The sequence below is a fragment of the Alexandromys fortis genome, unplaced genomic scaffold (assembly GCF_014885135.2).
Source record: "Alexandromys fortis isolate MF-2015 unplaced genomic scaffold, M_Fortis_MF-2015_v1.1 scaffold_199, whole genome shotgun sequence".
In the NCBI taxonomy this organism is placed as follows: Eukaryota; Metazoa; Chordata; class Mammalia; order Rodentia; family Cricetidae; genus Alexandromys; species Alexandromys fortis.
In genome coordinates this window covers 119,158-139,632 of record NW_026068074.1, presented here as the reverse complement: position 1 = coordinate 139,632, position 20,475 = coordinate 119,158, and the positions used below count along the sequence as shown (strand labels likewise).

Here is a 20,475-nt window from a genome sequence, read left to right as displayed (position 1 = left end):
CCATTCATTATTTTAATAACCTATTCCACCTCAAAGACCCACAGATGTGAAACCCTGGTGCCATCATTCCTGAGCATTAAGAGAATTCCTTGTTGTACTTTTTGCCAGACCTTGGTGAACCAATTGCTGGTGGGGGGTTATTGTACTGGGATGTGCCTAAGAAGTTCCTGGCTTGTTACTTCTGTCTTTAGAGTGCTGCAGTCTCAAACCAGAGACTTCCCGTATGGTAAGCAAGTGTGCCACACTGGGCCTCATCCAGCCTGTGATTCCTATACCTGAAAACTCAAAAAGGCACTGGTGCCTTTTCCTTGTTTTTGACAACACTGTGGATTTATGTCTTTAAGGAAAACAAAAATGCCTGTGTTCTAACTTCAGTGGATTCTAGAAGGGAGCCAGATCAAGACTCCCTGCGGTGTCACTGTATCTCTCTGATGTGCAGAGTGTGTTCACGAGCCTACAGTGTTCTTTTTTAAAAGTTTGCCTTATTCCACATCCACCTGTGATGACTGGAAGCACACACAGTGGAGGCCATCACCTTCTCTATTAGTTACTTTGCTCGTTGCTTCAATCAAATACCTGACTGACATGAAGCAGCTTAATGGAAGAAGGATTTCTTCTGACTTAGGGTTGCAAGAGATGCAGTCCATCGTGGTGGGGAAGGCGGGCAGCTGACAGCTCTCTGGCAGAAACAGCACATGTAGCTACTTGCTCATATCTCAGCACAACCAAGAGAGAGGCCAGACGAGAGGGGCGCAGGCTATAAACCTCAAGGCCCTCCCAGGAGAGCACCTCATCTCTTAGTTAGACCCTGACTCCTGGAGGTTCACGAACCTGTAGTCTCCAGCTGGGGACCAAATGTGCACACATAGGAACCCACATGATTCGTTTTCCACTGAAACCACAGCGCCTTCACCCACTATCTCCTAGCCACGCTGTCTCCTCTGTGGACAGTTTTCTCCTCCAGTCCTGTTTGTTTCCTTCTATTCATTTCTTCTCTTTCTGCTACTTTGGAAGATAGACATTTTACACATTCTACTTCTGTCCCTGTGCGCTGGTAGTTCTTTCCAAGGTTGTCTCCCAGAAGACGTCACAGGATCTCTTCTACACGTGTATATATAGGGTCTCACACTGTGTCCTAGGCAGGTCGGGAACTCACTAGCTAGCTTAGACGGTCCTCCAACTTTTATCAATCCTCCTGCCCCAGTCTCCTGAGCGTTGAGAACACAGGTGTAAGCCACCACACCAGGCTTCCTATTCTCTTTGCTTGTCTAACACACATAAATTTGAAAGTAATATATCTTATTTATTTATTTATTAGGTATACAATATTCTGTCTGTGTGTATGCCTGCAGGCCAGAAGAGGGCTCCAGACCCCTCTACAGATGGTTGTGAGCCACCATGTGGTTGCTGGGAATTGAACTCAGGACCTTTGGGAGAGCAGGCAATGCTCTTAACCTCTGAGCCATCTCTCCAGCCCCAAGGTAATATATCTTATTTTCCTTTCAAATCACACAAGATCTGAAGACAGTGCTACCTCCCCAGTGTCTCCTGTTGTTACTATATAATGATGGAGTTTTACCAGGCTATTACCCACCAAATTAATCATTCTGTTGTGTTTTTTTAAATTTAATACTTGTATTTTGTTTATAGTGAAAGATTGTAAATAAGCCACCCAAATCACGCCACTTTGGCATAAGGATTATTCTGAGGTGAAGGCAAATAAGAAAAAAAAAATATCAAAAGTGGGATCTTTCTCCCCACTGCCCACCAAAATGCAAGAATGGATTTACAAACATGCTCCTCCTCCCTTCTACCTGGAAGAGCAGAAATTAATCACCAGGCACCTCCAGACCCCAAGACAGAGCCACAGGAACCCAAGTTGCAATCTTTGCCAACAGGTCCTGCCTTCTGTTAGCTCCCCATGTCTTTCCCCTCCCACAATCTGCCACCCCAGAAACTCCTCTCCCTTTGTCTTGTCATTGCTTCTTAAACTGTTAGTCTCTTGTCAAGATGCTGTGCAAACCCACGTCCTACCACCAGTTACTCATTGCTGAAGTGCCCGCGTGCGTGCTCTACACGTGCTGAGAAGACGTGGCTGCTCTCCTGGCGAGCTGCCAGCTGTTAATCTTCTAGAAAGGCTACAGGGACAACAAACCTTTTCCTCCCTTGCAGCACAGTAATCTCACGTTCTTCTGTGTGTGCACACATCACAGCTACTCACTGGACAGTCCATTTCAGGAAACTTCATCTGTTCAATATGCAAACTGTCCCTTCCTGGCGACTCTGCAAGCACTAACTCTCTGCCTGAAAAATCCCTTTATTTCCCCCTTAGTCTTAGATAATCACTTCATTTAGCATGAAAGTCCAGTGTTCTTGAGTTGTCACTCAGTACTTGAACACATCCTCTACCATCCCCTAGCATTTATGTGGCTCGTGAGTGGTCTGTTACCAGTTTAACGCCCTGCAATAGGTGATCATCTTTTTTTCCTCTGGCTGGCTTTGAATCATGGAGTCCTTTCTACAGATCTCCTCCACTTTAGAGACATGTTTGTCTTCCCAGCTAGAGCTGAGAATCACCCACTGCAAACATCCCGTTTCCTTCTTTGGAACCCCCTCTAGGCAGAGCCAGTGGCTGCACAGTCCCTGTTGCCTCGCAGTGTAACGGCTCACAGCTTTGGCTAGGGCATCGTTGTGTTGTTTCAAGTTCATCAACTTTGCATTGGTGTACAATCTCCACTCAGCTCAGTTAAGTGTTTACCGGCACTCTACTTTCAGTCTTACAGAGTTCTGGGTTTCGCTGGTTTGTTTTATTCAAATCTGCCCATATGATTTAGTTTCTTTGTCAAGGACTTTGTCTTTGGTTCATTACACAATTCCACTCTAGTTACTATTTTGTACGTTTCTGTGCCATGCTATTCTTGCTTCTTAGAGTGCTGAACTGGCTGCTGAGTGGAAGTCACTCTGATGATTTCAGCTCCAAATTAGCTCGGCTTCTCCTGCTGGGAACCCCTTAAATTCTGACACCTGATGGAAGTCACCTGTTTGCTCCACTTGAGCCTGGAAATCTCGCTGACCTTTGCCAGGCTTAAGTTCCCTTTCCTACAGGGACTTGCCTGATGTTACAGACAACAGCACTTTGCCTGGGGGTTCTGATTTTCATCATAACATCTTTTCCTTTCACACCTATTCACACCTAGAATTCAGATGATGCTGGTGCTCCGTGAGGAGTCTTAGTCCTCACATTACAGATGGAGACATACCTAGATTTCACACACACACACACACACACACACACACACACACACACACACACACGAGTATCTATCGCCTTACCCGAGAAGCGTGTCGTCTCCCAGGATGGCAGAGCCCTCCATCAAGCACTGAGCCAGTGTTGTCAACGGCAACTTTTTCTGGAAAGGAAGCAAACGTGGCACTGAGAACTTCTATCCATGTCCTCTGAAAGGACAAAGTCAAAGGCCTGAAAAGCTATTATATGAAAACAGCTATGAAACATTCCACTTCAAAACATGTTTAAACCCAAAGCGTTTACACATGTCAGACTTAAGAGGTGAAAAGAAAAATTGTGGGAAGTTAAAGTATCAATGTGCTACTCTGGAAACAGCCTAACATCTGCATTTCAAAGGTAAAGTGGGATAACAGGAAGGAAAAACACGGACTGTTTCATAGTCGTGTTCACGAAGGTTTGAGCAATGCATTCCTTTCCCCCAAACACTATTTTCTTAAAGTCTACCCACTCCATTGTTTAAACAAGACATCGCATACTCACCAGAGAAAAGGGTTCGCATACGATTGCAGTGCACAGCAAAGCCAGCGAGCTCATGAAAAGGCAACCTAGCTCATCAGAGACCGAGGGAAACCAATCATCATCCAAACAACAAGCTGCCACTCACACCCACCCACATGAGTGGCTCTATTTAACGTTCATTTAAATAGAAAATGAACACTAGTTTAGCACGTGAAGAAAGGCATTCTCATACTTTTGGTTGTGGGCCTCGCCTTTAACTGCTGAGCCATTTCTCCAGCCCTAGAAGGGCATTCCTATTGGAAATTTAAAACGGTCCCTCACCGTGGCAAAATTTCATAGTAGCTTAAAGACTAACCAAAGACCTAAACCACTCAGGACACATGCATCTTTGAAGTGCAAACAAGCGTCTGAACAAACACATACTCATCAGTGTGACTAGCAGCCTCCGTATAACCACCAGAGAGCAGAAACAGTTCAGACGCCCATGGGCTGAGAGAATGTTGTCCATCCACATGAAGAGACATCCCTCAGCCTTCACCAGATGCCATGATGGTGCCCAGTTTCTTGCACACCCATCTACTCAAATTCTAAGCACATCTTATCTTGCTCTTGCACAGCTGTGCTCCTTTTTACCATATTCCCCACAAACGTTAGCGTATGCTACGGCTGAGTGCAAAATGTTCCCCTCGGGTCCCTGTGTGTGGACAGTGGGTCCCGGATGGTGGTGCTGTTCTGGGAGACTGTGGAACCTTTTGGTCACGGGATGGTGGGTTTAACGGTGGTGACAGTCCACCAGGGATACACATTTGATAGTTACAAGTCGGCCCCAGTTCCAGCCCAAGCTCTCTGCATCCTGATCCTCTGACAGCTGAGAAAATCGGAGCACGAGCCCTGCTGACAGTCCCGCTCTCTCCCCACGATAGACCAATAGCCCCTGAAACCAGGAGCCAAAACAGTCATCCTCCCTTGGGTAGCTTCTGTTACCTGGTTTGTCACAGAGCCAAGGCTGGCCAGCAACACATCGTTCTGCACTCCTGCTTACGTCGAGGGGGTCTTTCATACCGCTTCCTAGCATCCCATCTAGAGCTGACTCCTTGGCTTTTAATAACCAGGGGAATCACTGAGTGAGAGGCAACGTATTTACGTAAGTCCTTTACTAATGGTTTAACTGTCCCTCCAGGAGAGAGAGACAGAGGTGAATCCGAGGGGCAGGAAGAAGGGGGGAGGGGTGATAAAAAAAATCGGATATTTTTACTCACATAGATGTTTCGGGAATCATGAAATCAGAAGGAAATCATCAGGGGCAAGGAAAGCAGTAAATAGGTGGTACCTTCACATAGAGGGGGACTGGGGAGCCCTTCCTCAAGGCAGAAGGTGGGACGGATGCTGGTGGACTACAACCCCAACAGGGTTCACTTCTGCTTCTAAGGAAATTTCAAGGCAAGGGTAGGCACTCCACAGAAACAGTAGTCACTCATGCCTACCGACCATCCATCACCCAGGCCTTAGCTGCTTTCTCCCACCCTCTGCCCACCCCCACGCTGGTCCTGATCCTTGCTGAATGGATGGATTCTGTAGCAGGCCTCAAGCCAGGCAGTGGTTTTCAGGGACAAAGATGAGCTATTAAAGTGAACTTGTCCCCTGCTACTTCAGAATAAGACGAGGAAAGACAGAATGTCCCAGGTTTTGATGCATCAATCTGTCATGTCTGAAATGACTGTTCTTTCTAAAATTACCCTGGGCTTAAGAGGCATGGTTTATAAGATGGCTCGGGTATACAATCTCCCTCTTATATACTCTACCCCCACACATATCTGTATTCGCATCCTCTCATGTGACCCAGGAAAACTGCTTCTCACTGTCCTCCAGTTCTCTGTCCTACAAAGCAGCTTGTGTGGTTTAATCCCTGAAAAGCCAAGGCGTCTTGCTTAGGCCATAGCAGCATTAAGTACACTATAGTCTTTATAAGTACTACCTCGTTACACTCACAAATAACCCCACAGGGTCGGAAATCACTGCTATCGCCACTTCCCAAATGAAGGAGCTAAGGCTTAGGAAGTCACTCACTCGCCCAAGGTCAGGCGAAATGAAGCAACAGCTTCACTTCATGGGAGACTCCAGGCTTGACCTCAAAGCCCTCTCACTAAATTGCCTGTTATTTTAAATTGGTGGGCTAGTGTGTCAGGCAGATCCTGTGCCTCAAATACTCATGGACTATCTGTTCCTGACATGGGTCTATTTTTATCACCGCCTACCATGTGGCAGGGCCTGTTTTAGGCACTGAGAACACAGCTGGTGGAGACCAGACCCCTGTTCCCATGGAGCTTGGTTATCAGTGACAGAGATCAGTGATCATTGCGCTTCGGGCACTAGTATGCACTATGAAGAAAATGAGGCAGAATGATGGGCTGTGGGAGACGAGGAAGCCCGTGTCCCGGGTGGCTGGAGTCTCTGATGATAAAGGTGGAGGTTGGGAAGAGCAGTGACTAAGAGTCACTGGCCCGAAATGCTTGGAAAGAACGGCATGCAGAGGCCAAAGCAAGCTCAAGGGCTCTGGTGGGGATGCAGCTCTCAGAAATACATCAGGGCGGCTGGAGAAGGATGAGAGGAAGATGGAGCGAGAGCTGAGCTCAGAAACATGGACAGAAGACTTGTGACGGAGTCCAAACGCTGCTCCACAGTGGATGGGAAAGCCCTTCGTTGGGACTCAGCAGGGACAGTTGTCTCATCTGAGGCCCATGTTCAATACCTGCTTGGGAGGTAGCAGGAGATGGAATATGAAGACGGAGGAGAGTGCTGGGAACCACCATTGAATGATGACCTCAGGGACCAGAGTGGTGCACGCCACAGCGAAGTAGGAATTCGCAGAGGAAGAGCCAGGAGGGCTTCTGGCAAGCCTGACTGAGGGTTCTAGAAAGGGAAGAATAAAGAATGCCATCTGGGACAGAGGCTGAGCCAGTGGGTAGATCTTTGCTGGACTCGCCCTGGAGGGCTTCCGAAACTGCAGGTTCTGGGTTCCTGACTCAGAATCCATAAGTCTTCTCAACTCCTATTTCCCTCTGGGTGACAATCTCAGCTGTGAGAGTCAGAGGTCAACCAGGCCCCTCTTTTCTGGCACTCCTTATTCATGCAAAGCCGAGTCGGGGTGCTCTGCCAGCAGCATCCTTTAGGTCTGCTGGCCTTTCCAGTTCCCGTCTTCCCTGGGATCTCACCTAGGTCATGGCCATATGTGTCTAATCGAGGCCTCCCTTCTACCAAACCCACTGTGATGAGCAACTGGGATGCCAGGATACCTTTTAAAGATGAGGTCCAAGTTTGTCAGGTGTAAACCAAACCCTTGCAGCCTCTGCTTATGCCACCTCCCTCCTCTTTCTCTGGGGTTTACTTGCTTTCAACACACTTTTGTTTCTGAGGGATGTCTCACTTTTCCCTAGCCCTGCATCCTTCTGGACTGACGTTCCTGTGTGTGTCCATCTCAAGCCCACTTCCTCCCATGGAATTCCTAGCAATCTGCTCTGTAGCGCTAAGAGACAAGCCAAGCACTTGATGCCCACCATAGCACCTGTTCATCTCTAACCTGGACCTTCCAGGACAGAGGCCCAGCTGAATGTGCTTCTTGACATATACACTAGCCTATATGATAGACATGGGCTCTCAAACATTTGTTCTTTTTTCCCCCCAAAATATTTGTTAAAGGGGAGAGACACCATTTATGTGTTGTATGCGACCTTCTTCTCATCAGATAGGCAGAGCTCAGACCCCTATCAACTACTGACCAACCAGCTACTGGCCTGGACTAATAAACACAAGCTGGGAATGTGATACACATCCTGGCCCCTCTGCGTCCTGCACTGGGAATCCAGATGAATTCAGCAACCATGAGATGAGGATGCTTTTCTCACCACCAAGGCAGTGGAAACTGCCCAGCCCTTTGGTTGAGAAGCCATAGTTTTCAGGACCGATTGCTAAAGGAGATGAGAAACAACATGAAAGGCCTAACTGATTCCTAGGCATAACATAGAATGCAGTCAGAATATGCTTTCCACATGCAAACCAACCAATCCTGAGGCCATGCGTCCACCAGTCACTCTTCTGGCCACGATCCACCTATCCAGTCATACCACTAGGAGGCAGGGGCCAGTCACCTAGGCACAGCCTTGCCCCTCACACCCTGCAGAAATTACTCAAGCTAACCAGAAGTGCTCCACCTGCCTCCCTCCTTCCCCTCAGCAACTGTGATGAAGGTTCCCGTTCACACCCTCACTTCCATTTCCTAGTCACCCCCAGTGCTGCCCCTGTACATCTCCAGGAAGCCCGGCATGTCCTGCTCCCAGGGGCTGAGTGACAACCCTTCTCCCCATGCACCTGCCTTCAGATCTGTTGGCTAGGACATACCTCACAGGCTCTAGGAATAAGTCAATGTCTGCTAACTGGACTGAATTGGCAGAACTCCCAACCCAGCTAAAACTCCACACATTAGGTAATTCTGTCTTCGTCCAGGAAATTATGTTGGTATTATTTTGCTGTCAACCTCCAAGGCTGGGTTCAAGCCTCCAGCGGTAACATTAAAATTAAACTCTTCCCTTTTGTTTTGTTTGTCAACAGGGTCTCCCATAGCCAGTTGGACCTCAAACTAGTCAGGCCAAGGCTAGCCTGGAGCTCATGATTCTTCTTCCACCTCCAGAGTGTGGAGGTTACAGGTGCGTGTCATCCCACTTGACCCTCAAATGAGACTCTTGACAGAAAAATATACTACACGTGGAATCACTCATATTGCAGCAAAAGAAAGGATGCTCGTCAAAGGTTGCCTGAGCTCCACGTCCCTATCTGGAACAGCAACCCAAGTAACATATTAGACCACCACGGGTCAAGGGAGTTCACATCCAAAGGCATTTTGCAAGCTCCTCTGTAGGACTGCTTGGGGCCAGCCTACTGGAATTCCTGACACACTCTTGATTATGTCTAAAGATATTTTCCAGAGCTGAGGTTTTATTTATATCACAAAATAGAGTTTGAGTATCGCTAATCTGCAATCCCTGAAACCCAAAAGTGATCCAAAATCTGAAACATTCTGAGCACTGACCAGAAGCCACCAGTGAAAATTCCACATCTCGCCACATGTGACAGCTTGCAGTGAAAACAGAGATGCACCAAAATATTAAATAGTATCATCTTCAGGCTGTGTGCAGTAGATGACATGAAACAAATGAATTCATGCTAGACTTATGTCTGAACCATAGGGTGCCTCACTGTGGTCTCACAGATATTCCAAAATTCCAAATATTTGAAATCCAAAACACTAAGTATTTGGGACAAGAAAGAAAAGAGAGTGAGGGTTGAGCAATCGTGGCTGGTGTTGGCATTTGTGCAGAGAATGAAGGAAACATAGGGCGCATTCATTCAGTCCAGGGCACTCATTCTGTGACTCTCAACAGCCATGGCTAACATAAGCAGGGGCCCCAGGACACCCCAGCAAACAAAAGCCAGCACAACTAATCCAACAGACACCAAACACAGATGGAAATTTAAGGAGGAGGAACGGGAAAGAGGCCATCTGTCTTAGACACCGCTCCTATAGCACTGAGAACCACTCTGACAGACACAGCTTAAGAGAGAAAGGGTTTATTTGGCTCTCAGTTCCAGGGCATTTATAGTCCATCACTGCAGGAAAGTCCACATCAAAAGCTTGAAGTAGCTGGCACAGGGTCACCACAGTCAGGAGTAGGCAGCAATGCATGCTGCTGTTGCATTTATAGCCCATGAGCTCACCTAGGGGATGGTGCCTCCCATGGTGGGCAGGTCTTCCCTCCTCTGTGGTATTAAGATAACCCCCACAAGCATACCCACCATCTCCCAGATCATTCTAGATGTTGTCAAGCTGACAAATTAATACTAATTAATACCATCCTAGAATACAAAATACCCACAATAAAACAACATAGCTCCAGTAAGTGTTTGCCTTGCAAACACAAGGTCCTGAGTTCAATTTCCAGAACCTTTTTTTTTTTTTCAAATAAAAGCCAGGTGTGGTGGTGCATGCTTATAATCCCAGTGCTAGGAAAGCAGAGCTAGGCAAACCCTTGGGGTTTGGTGGCCAGTAAGCCTGGCCTACTTGGTAATTTCAAACCAGTGAAAGTCTCTTGTCTCAAACAAACAAACAAACAAAGAAAAAAAAAGAGAGAATGGTTGAGTAGCTTCTAAGGAACAATACCTAAGGTGCACATGCACCACCCCCAATGTGAACTCCCCCAAACATGCATGCACATATACACGCATGCACACATGCGTGCATGCATGCGTGTACACACACACGTAAAAGTATCTTTTGCTCTTTTGTGGAACTGAAGGAGGAAGGGATGAAAAGGAAAGACAAGAAAAAGATATTTATACCACTCACTGCTAAGTACCAGGGCATTCACAATGCTTACTGTTACTGAAATCAGTTCAAAAGAAAGGCATAGAAGGAGCTTTACCCAGCAGGCATTCTGTCACCTCAGTACAGTGGAAACAACTTCCAAGGGTTTTTCTAGGTCCCTGGAAACCTCGGAAGTCAAGGCAGACTGTCTTCCTGGGACCATCCATATGACTAAGGTAAATATAATCCATGATTGAGCTGAACCAATGAAAGGTGTCCATGCAGGGGTCCTCTCCCTCAGAGGTAGGCTCTCAACCACTTAAGCATGGTCCTGACATCCTGGGGGTATCTGCCCTATGAAGGGGGCCTCAGCTTGGTTGGTGAGGGTGATACTTCAGGTAGGGTTAAAGAGCAAAAACTCCCCTGCAGCAGAAACAAGCACCGAGGCTTGCTTGGTTGAGCTGCAGACACAAGAGCAGCCTCAGCAAGCAAGTGCCCTGGGGGTGGGATGCTGGGTGCCAGGACACAGGATCTAAGCTGCCTGGGCTCAGCAGAGGGCACTTACGGAGCGCTTGTCGGCCTCTGCTCCCTGCTGGCCCTGTAGACACGCGGTGAGCTTCTTGTGTGTGCTGTGGGACACTTGTTTCACCAGTTCTAGGCGCTTCTCTACCTGCACAGACAGTGGGAGGCACAGTGAGACAGAGGGCAGGAGTGGACAATAGTGACCTGTTACCAGAAAGGCAAGGATTTCTGGGCAGAAAATGCCCCGTGTTGGAGAGCTGAAGCGAGGGTGGGGTGACCACAGCTTGGGTGCTCCCCTGGTACTCTGTGAATCTTTCCCCCAAGAATCTTATCTAAGTCAGTACCTCAGGGAGACTAGCACCAGATACCCTCAAACATCAAGCCACAAATATGCTTAAATAAACATATTTACATACGACTCACAGACCTCCCCTGGTGTATCTGAAATCGACTCTGGGTTACTCACTGTGCTTTATACAATGTAAACCCCTTGACAACAGCTACAACACTGCCTTATTTAGGGAATGGCAGGAAGGAAAGTCTGCACATGCTCAGTACAGAAGCAGTTTACCCAAGTATTTTTAATATGCAGCTGGTTAAAACCATGGATGTGGGCTTGCACCTCTGGGGAGCCAAAATGGAAAGCACTGTTAGAAACAACAGAGTTTCAACCCCTAATAGTTTGTAGGGATGCAGCAGAGGCATAGAAACTAAACAGAGAAATGGCGCCATTTCAGAGGAAAACATCTTCAGGGTCTGGCAGGCAAGGTAAGTGAACCCACCTGGAGAAGGTCTTCTCTCAGAACTTCAGTCTTTTCTGCCCTAGAGGGAAGATGGAGAAAACGGTCAGCAAATGCTTGCATACATTTATACATACGCATAACATGTACACATGTTAATACACATTTATATATACACATATGCTAATACATACACATTCCTATGTAAATGTTAGTGCATACACACATACCTATATACAGACCTAAGTAAGCACACAGTCAAAGGACAAATCCCACTGTTTCTACAGCAACTCCAGAGAAACAGACAAGAATACCAGAAACTCTTAATAGGAGAAGATAAAGACAACTCTAGAATCTTCCAGAAACACTAAGTAGCATGCCAGCAAAGCATAAAGCTCAAGGTTCTCTGGAGTGCCCCGCCACAGACTTGGACCTGTATCGAGTACAACAAATAGACTTCTGCTATTTTTTCTTAAGAAGGCTGTCACACCCATGTATTCAGGCTTGCCCCTAAGAGCACACAAAATAGTAGGATCCAATGGTGCAATTCATAAACAGCAAACACAAGTGTTAGGTCCCTAATTGCAGCTGGCATGATCAATGCAGAAGAAAAGACAAGAAAATTAGATGTCTCCCAATCAAAAAAATCATCAAGTCAGGCATGGTGGCACATGCCTTTAATCCTGCACTCAGGAGGCAGAAACAAGTGTATCTCTGAGTTTGAGGCCAGTCTTATCTACACAGAATTGTAAGTCAGCCAAGACTATATAGTGAGACCCTGTCCAAAAACAAAAACCCATAACATAACCAAGACTGTATTAAATAAAAGGAATATACAAACATAAACTCCACATACTAGTAACAGATCCTTGAAAATACTCTTAGTGACGGTTTCAAGAGATTAAATTCTTTGGTGTCAGTCTATCAAAACTTATAAAGAGCCTGCATAAGCTCAGATGTTTCATCAATTCTCACTGGTGGTACTGTTGGGTAGGTTTGGGAGGTACGCCCTTGCCACAGGAAGTATGTCCCTGGAGGTAGGCTTGGAGAGCTTAAAGACTTGTGACTTTGCTCTCTCTGCCTCATACTCGCAGATCAACATGTGAGCCCTCAGCTTCCTTCTCCTAACACCACGTCTTCGCTCTGCCATCATGGACTCTCACCCTCTGGAACCATAAGCACAAACACAATTTTCTATAAGATACTTTGGTCGTGGTGTTTTATCACAGCAACAGAAATGTAACCAACACACCAGCGAACTACAGAGTGCTTATGAAGAAATTCACAGAATATCTAAGTTGGGTGGAGAGACATAGAATGTCTGTGAACTAGAGAACGCAGCAGAGTGAAGGTACCAATTCCTCTGTAAACTGACCTCAGATGGGATGCAACCCTGGAGCTACATCAGGACTGGCGTTAGAGATAGAGAAACCAACTCCAACATGACAGTGACACGCAGAAAAGGGGAAATGACTACTGCATCCCTAGAAAGAAAATTAAGTTATAGCACTCACATGATCAATTTGAAAATTAAATAATCAGGAGGATGGCATTGGCAAAAGGAGAGAATGTACCAGCCAGAAATAGATCCAGACTCATGACCAAGTAATCTTGAAAAAGGAACAAAGACTATTCAAGGAGAAGAAAGAATCTAACAAACTGTCATGGAACACAATATGCAAAGGTGCGGATCCTGGCTCTGTGCAATCTATACAAATTAATCATAATAGATCACAGGTTTCAATAGAACATAAAATGTGGAGTTTTCAAGTACAGGAAGGAATATCTGTGACCTTATTAGAGCTGTGGGTTCTAAGGGATAACATTAAAAGCATTCTGCATAAAAGAAAAAGAATTGGTACATTAGACTTCTAGCAAAAGGAAAAGTTTTTGCTCTATGAAAAATCCTGTTAAGAGATAAAAGGAAGCCCATAGAGAGAAATATTTTGCACATCACACGATAAAGGAATGATATGGAAATTATATATAGAACTGCCCAAGTTAGTAATAAGAAAAAAATTCTAATAAAATAAGCACAGAGTTGGGGCAATAGTTCAGGGGTACAGCATGACAGGTTTCTATCTCTGCTACTGAAAAAGAGACAAAAAAATAAACAAAATATTACCAAGAAAGATAGCAGATAGTAGTCACACACACACACACACACACACACACACACACACACACACCCCAAGCTCTAACGAATCTGACCATGAAAAGCCCATGAGTTGCTAGGGGAATGGGCATGATAGAACAGCTCAAGCCAGTGAAGAATCAATGGCAGTTCCTTATAAAACTGAATATACACTTGCCATGTGACCTGGCAGTGGTGCGTCAGAGAAATGAGCTTCACACATCTGACCCACATAAACACACCTATGAATGCTCCAAATCTGGAACAATCTTTCTGTCTTCCAGCAGGTGATGAACATTTCCATGCTACCCAGCCACAGGGGTGGAATGCTGACACGCGCCAACACTTGGTTCAAGGTCAAAGCATACCCTCTATGCACAAAAACCAATCATAAAGGGTTACACAGACAATGGCTCTACTTACAGAGAGCATTCTGGGAAAAATTCAATTACAAGGCTAGAAACAACAGCTCTGATGATAACTCCTAGGATAGGGTTGGGGCAGGTTTGCCTGTGACAGCGCAGCATGGGAAAGTTTTGGGGGTTTGTCTGTTTGTTTTGTTTGAGACAGAGTCCCTTTGTGTCTCTGATTGGCCTGAATCTTGCTAGGAGACCAGGCTGGTCTTGAACTCACCAAGATACACCTGCCTCTGTCTCCACGCCCAGCTATGAGATAAGAGTGTGGAATTTTGTTGGCAGTGATGGCTGCACAGATCAGCATATGCATTAAGACTACAAGGCATCATACTTATAGTAGGTTTTAAAAGCAAAGAAAAAAATCTCTTTAAACATAAAAGTGATACCAGACAATATCCCAGAAGTCCAGGAGGAGAAGTAACCGGGCAAATTTCTAAGTTCCTGGCATCATTCTTCAGCAAGGCTTAAGTGGTCACCTTGATTCTCTTAATTAAACTAAGACACAATGAACATTCAAGAGCATCCTTGCCAGGGAAGAAGTAGGATATGGATCTACCAGAGGCTATGTAATTAAAAAATAACTAGAGTAAAGCCTTAACATCAAAACAAAGGAAAACAATAGCTGTGAAGGAAAATAGAAAAATAAAGCAAACGTTATATATGTCATGTGATATCTAATATATTGGAAAACACACTCGGATGAAACACTCCAGTTAAAAACTCAAAGACTGCATTTTCTTTTATCCTTTTGTTGTTCTGTGTCATGGAGATTCTGTTGTTTTGGATCTGTAGGTTTGTCCGCTTCACATGCTCCAACAGTTCATAGGTTCAGTGGATGCTGGGGTGGGACAACTCCAAGTTCTGTTTCTGGGCCTGAGTGGTAACTAGGTTGGTCAGCCATAAGCTTTCCCTTATCATTACTACCTAGATAAGCTCTCCCGCAGGGCCTCAGCTAGCTCACCCAAAGGGGTCTCCAGCAAGGAGGGGACCAGTTCTCCTACTCTGAGGCCCTCAGATCTAGGTCCCCCTCACTCATATTGCCAGGGCCAAGGGCAATATGAGTTTTGCTAGGCAAAGTGCAGTGCCCTCTCTCCTGAGTGATGTGGGGGAATAAGAGGTGGTGGAGGTCAGCTCTCCTGTCCCCAGTGTTGGCTCACCTGTGACCCCAATAACAGGGTCAGTTCTAGTGTGGGGTGCAGATTCTATTCTCCTGTGTGCTGTAGCTGGTACAAAGTAGGGCCAGCTCCTTCACCTGCCACAGGTAGCAAGTGGGGTTAGGGTAAGAATCCAAAGATAGACGGCCTAGATTTTTAAAAATCTAGCTCAAAGATAGCTCAGTGCTACTCAGGAAAGATCTAACAGGAGGAAGAAAATTGAGAAGTAAAGGGAAAACAACAACAATAACAAAAACAACAATATACACACACACACACAAAGTCACTTCTAAAATACCAGACTTAGGAAGGAAATAGCAAGCAAATTCCCCTTTGCTGTTTATCTGCAGAGCTGCAGATGGGAGCTGAGGTTTTAGCCATGCTGGACAAGCACATTCTTTCTGAGCTGCACCTCCAGCTATTTTTAATTAATCATATTGACTTTAGGAGAGAAGATTGCAATGCAACAATAAAAAAAAGTTATAATTCACTTCTAAGGATCAGAAAATAAACAAGTCAGACCTGATAAAAACTTTGGGAAGGTATAAACATGTCGGGATAACAACAGGCATCACGTTCTATTACAGAGAAACAGTGAAGATACAGGGGGCTTGAAACCATAAAGCAACAGGATGTATCTGACAGGCATACATAATCTCTGGTGGTAAAGAAGAGGAGCTCTTCTCATGAGCACAAGAATTTGTCTCCAGATATCCCAGCTGATGAGCCCGTGAAACAATTCTCAACAGATATGAAAGGCCAGGCAATGATCTCTACCCCAATACTTTATACTGCGATAAAGAGCAAGTTGAAATGAGAAAGGAAATACATTTGCTTGGGCTACAGCTCAGTTGCTAGAGTGTTTGGCTTGCATGTGCAAAGCCCTGGGTTCCGTCCTTGACACTGTGAGTGGTGGCGCACACCTGTAATCCCTGCAGTGAGTGGGTAGTCGGAGGGAGATGATAAATTCAAGGTTATCCTCAGCTACACAAGGAAGTTAGAAGCCAGCCTGTGATACAAGCCCTGTCCATCCTGCTTCCCCTGAACTGCAAATTTGAAAACACCTCTAAATAGCGCATAGGTCTAAAATAATTTGTGTTTTAAAAAAAATAAATATTTAGAATTAAGAAACAAAATACATTAATCATATCAGCAAAGTGGCACTTAAAGTACACACTCTCAGCTGCATATTTTATGAGATGCAACAATATTCAAACAGCATAAACAGAATAAACAACAGCAAAGAAGAAGAAATTAGATTGGAAAAGCCCATGTAAACTAACTCTTTGAAGGGACTAACAAAAAAGCAAATCTTTACAAGATTCACTTGGGAAAGAAAATTGAGAGAAAGGACAGAAAAGAAGACAGAACACACATGGATGTCACAAATGTTAAAAGATAAATGAGACTGTAGAATGACAAAACTCACAAATTCAGACAAACTGGACCAAAGGCTTAGAAAAACAAAAGTAAATTAAAACTGACTCAAGAGTCAATAGAAAGCATGAAGAGTCCTACCAACACGGGAAGCCATTCAGACATCCATTAAACATCTTTCCCAAAGGAAAATAGAAGGTCAAGCCATCTTTAAAATGGCTCTCCTAACATTCACAAACTATTTCAATAATAATAGGAAAAGAATAAAAACAAGTATCAGTTCATTTTCGTATTAGTTACTGCTATTATATCCCAACTGCATGACAAGGAAGGCAGGGAGCTGGGAGTGTGAGGCAGCTGCTCACAGGATCTGCAGTCAGGAAACAACACAAACAGGAGGTGGGAGCCTGGCATTAAAACCTGAAGGTCTGCCCCTAGGGAACCATCTCCTTTAGCCAGTCCCACCTCCTGAAGGTTCCACACCTTCCCCAAATAACAACACCAAGTTGGGGAACAAGTGTTCAAACTCAGGAGCTGGTGGGGGACATTTCTCATTTAAACCACAATTCTCTAACTGGAAAAGGGCATTACAAGAAAAAATACGGATTTTATCTAGGAAATGACACTGTAACATAAACAGGCACACTGCAAACAAGTTAGATTAGCTGTCAGAAGGCACACAGAGTCTAACCTCAACAATCTCTCAGTGCAATTAATCACACTGCTTAATTAAATGTCAAAACCAAGACTATCTCATAAATGAGAAATATTTAACACAATCTAATGCATATTCATGAAAAATATGAAAAGGAAAATCCTTGGCTTTTATAAAGTAGTTATACACCTTATTCCTGGCAGGATGTTAAAAGTAGTATTCTTGTGTAATTGAGAAGCAGACAGATTCTTTTATCCAGTGACTCACAATGGAAACCAAAGATTTATATGTTTATTTATTTACTTGCTCTTGAGACACACCTCCAATGTAGCTGAGGATGACCTTGAGTTCTGATGTCCCATTTTTACTACTAGGGGAGTATAGGCATGTCTGCTCTTAAAATAGATTTTAAAAACTAAAATGGAAATACCTAAATAGACGTATTTGAAGTTAAATTGGCTTAAAGTAAACTTAAACAGCTTAAAGAAATGATTATATAATCTATCTGGAAGAGTAGGTTAGATATAAAATCAATACAATGAAACTAATGCAATTGGGAAATGCTCAGAAAACCTAATTTCAAAATTCATTTAATGTAGCAAAGAAATTAAACCTAAAAGATCACCAATACACTCATGGAAAAAGAAAAAAAAAACTTAATGAGGGCAAAGATGACAGTAGAACAGATGTGATTGTTGGGGCTAGAAAGGTTTAAGGGGGATGTGAAGGAGATAGGAGAGAGAAAGGAGGAGGAGACTGGGGATAGAAAGGATTGAAGGAAATGCGGGCAACCAAAATTAAGGGTTTCTGAAAAACTATATGAAAACCCACTACTTTGGTTTTTTTTTTGTATTTTTTTATTGTATTTATCGAGCTATATATTTTCTCTGCTCCCCTCAGTACCTCTCCCCTCCCCTTCTACCCTCTCCCATGGTCGCCATGCTCCCAATTTACTCAGGGGATTTTGTCGTTTCTACATTCCATGTCGTTTAGATCCATGTATGTCTCTCTTAGGGGCCTCAGGTTCGTATGTTTAAATATTTGGCTTCCCAGGTAGTGGAACTGCTTGGGAAGGATTAGGAAGTATGTCCTGGTCTTGGTGGAGAAAGTGTGGCACTGGGGGGTCGGTTTACACCAGGCCCAGCCTCTCTCTATTGCATGCAGATCAGGACTTAAAGCTGATCTTAACGACCTTCCAGGCATAACACACCCACTGGTGTGGCAGTGGCATAAATGTTATTAGAGGTGTAACAGAGCTAATCCAGGTTGCTGGTTTTTATGGTATCTTGAATTTACTAGTGTACAGGTTACCAGATACTCTTGTATCATGTTATTTAAAGTGGGAAGACCCACCCTAAACATGGATAGGACCTGCTGAGGGCAGGTTAGATAAAAGCACATGAAAGAAGGAAATTTGCTCTTTGCCTTCTTGCCCTCACCCTCACTCACAACATCATGATCCTGATGCTATACTATTCCTTTGATGTTTTTAGAACCGGCTTCTTTGGGCTTCTGATGGAGACTGAAGACCAGCAGCTCGCCAGGAATTTCCCAGGTCTTCCTCACTAGACTAGGAATGCCGACACATCTGTCCTCATGGAATGAACCAGATTCTTGGCCTCACCAGTAAGAGATAGCCATTGTTGGACTTCCCAGACCACATCTTGTAAGCCAATCTATATATTCATTCTATCAGCTCTGTTCCTTCAGCGAGTCCTTACTAATGCAGGAGGTAATACCTCTGCTTGGTTAGATTTAAGGCCCACTGCACAGAAGAGAACTCATGCCTGGTACTGTAAACCTGATGGAAAGCCCATGGCGGGGTTGGTGACTGATCCCAGGGGTAGTGTAAACCTTCTACTGTTGTTTCACTACATGACCACGCTATCAAACTGCCTTCTAAATATTTGTGTTTATACCCATAGCTTAGTGCTACTCTCAGCCTTGGCCAGACCAGCGCCTTTTTTCAGTGGGAAATGATTGATGTAGAGACTCACAGCTGTGCAAAGGGCTGAGCATAAGTGAATATTAGCTGCCAGACCCAAAGAGAAAGATCTGTAACCCCATGTACGCATCTTCTGGATATGACATGGCCACTACACTCGGGAACTCTGGGTTACCATAGTTACCTGCAGAAGAGTGTACATCAACAACATCCCCATGTGAGTGAGGGAGGGCCCTATACAACCACCAAAACCTAGGTGAGGAGCTGCAGGCAGTTAACGGTTTCTGTTACAAGGGAGTCCTTTTCTTCAGGGGTATAGCCATGGGCATGTTGCCTACATCCAATAACTTGCACCACAACCAGGCACGTAAAAGCGACCTTAACCAAACTCACTATGTCATAAGGACTATAGGAACAGCTGGGGGTGGGAAAGGTTCCAGAGTACATAGGAAGACAAAAAAGGTGAATGGAGGCTTAATATAATCAAAATGCATTATAAATACATAGGAAACTTTCAAAGAATATTTTTTTATTTTAAAAATAAGCAAAAACTCTTCATGAGAGACCCAAGGAGATGGCTCTGCGGGTAAGAACACTTACTATACAAGCATGAAGACCTGAGTTCAGATTCCAGCAGCTGCAACAAGAAGCTGGGCATGGCTACATGCTCATATATGCCTAGTGTTGGGAGGACCTGAAGTAGGGGACCACTCTTCTTACAGGGCACCAGCTATGGGTTCAGTGACTTTGTCTCAAAGAAATAGTAGCTCATGATAGGTAGATCAGGAAACCCCACCCCACCACTGCACAGGGAGACGCGTGTGTGAACACACCACACGCATACATACACACACAAAACATCTTTTAAATATTAATAGGATTTCTAAAAATAATTTCACAGATCTCCATGATCTACCTGGTGGTCCCTGTCTCCAGCAGGTACCTCAGATTCTCATCATCAATTCCACACACCCCAATGAGAATGCCTAAGAACTGAGTGTCCTGTGCCCACACTCTCAAGTCCCTCCAGGTAGGGACTATACATATGCGGCCAACTCCACTCAGCCTCACAATATACCTCTGCCCACATCCCGGTAAGGATCCTAGATTTACACGGCCAACTCCATCTATCAGTGCAAACCATCCTCCAGGACCTCATTTCCAGATGAAGACCCCAGGTGTCCAACTCTACCTATCCCACTGTTTATACTCCATCCTGACTTCAGGTAGAGACCCTAAACACAGAAGGTCAGTTCCACAGCCCTGCAGTCCAACCTCGACATCCCTTCACATGAGGACTTAGACTACACATTCCACCCATTCCTGCAGCAGCCCTCCAGGCCCCCCCTCTATAGTTAGGGACAAGAGAGAGAGAGAGAGAGAGAGAGAAAAGAGGGAGGGAGGGAGGGAG

The 20,475-nt window shown here is 44.9% G+C and overlaps 1 protein-coding gene across 3 annotated transcripts in view; it reads right to left on the bottom strand.

Annotated features, from left to right (window-relative positions):
- The window catches only part of Arhgap44 (Rho GTPase activating protein 44), a 152,862-nt gene that overhangs the window by 57,730 nt on the left and 74,657 nt on the right, over positions 1-20,475 (bottom strand). For all 3 annotated transcript variants that reach the window (XM_050121575.1, XM_050121577.1, XM_050121576.1), the window contains exons 2-4: positions 11,426-11,465; positions 10,687-10,791; positions 3,334-3,410 (exon numbers count right to left, since the gene is read on the bottom strand). In XM_050121575.1, the coding sequence (XP_049977532.1) occupies positions 3,334-3,410; positions 10,687-10,791; positions 11,426-11,465 (222 nt within the window). The remainder of the gene's footprint in view (positions 1-3,333; positions 3,411-10,686; positions 10,792-11,425; positions 11,466-20,475) is intronic.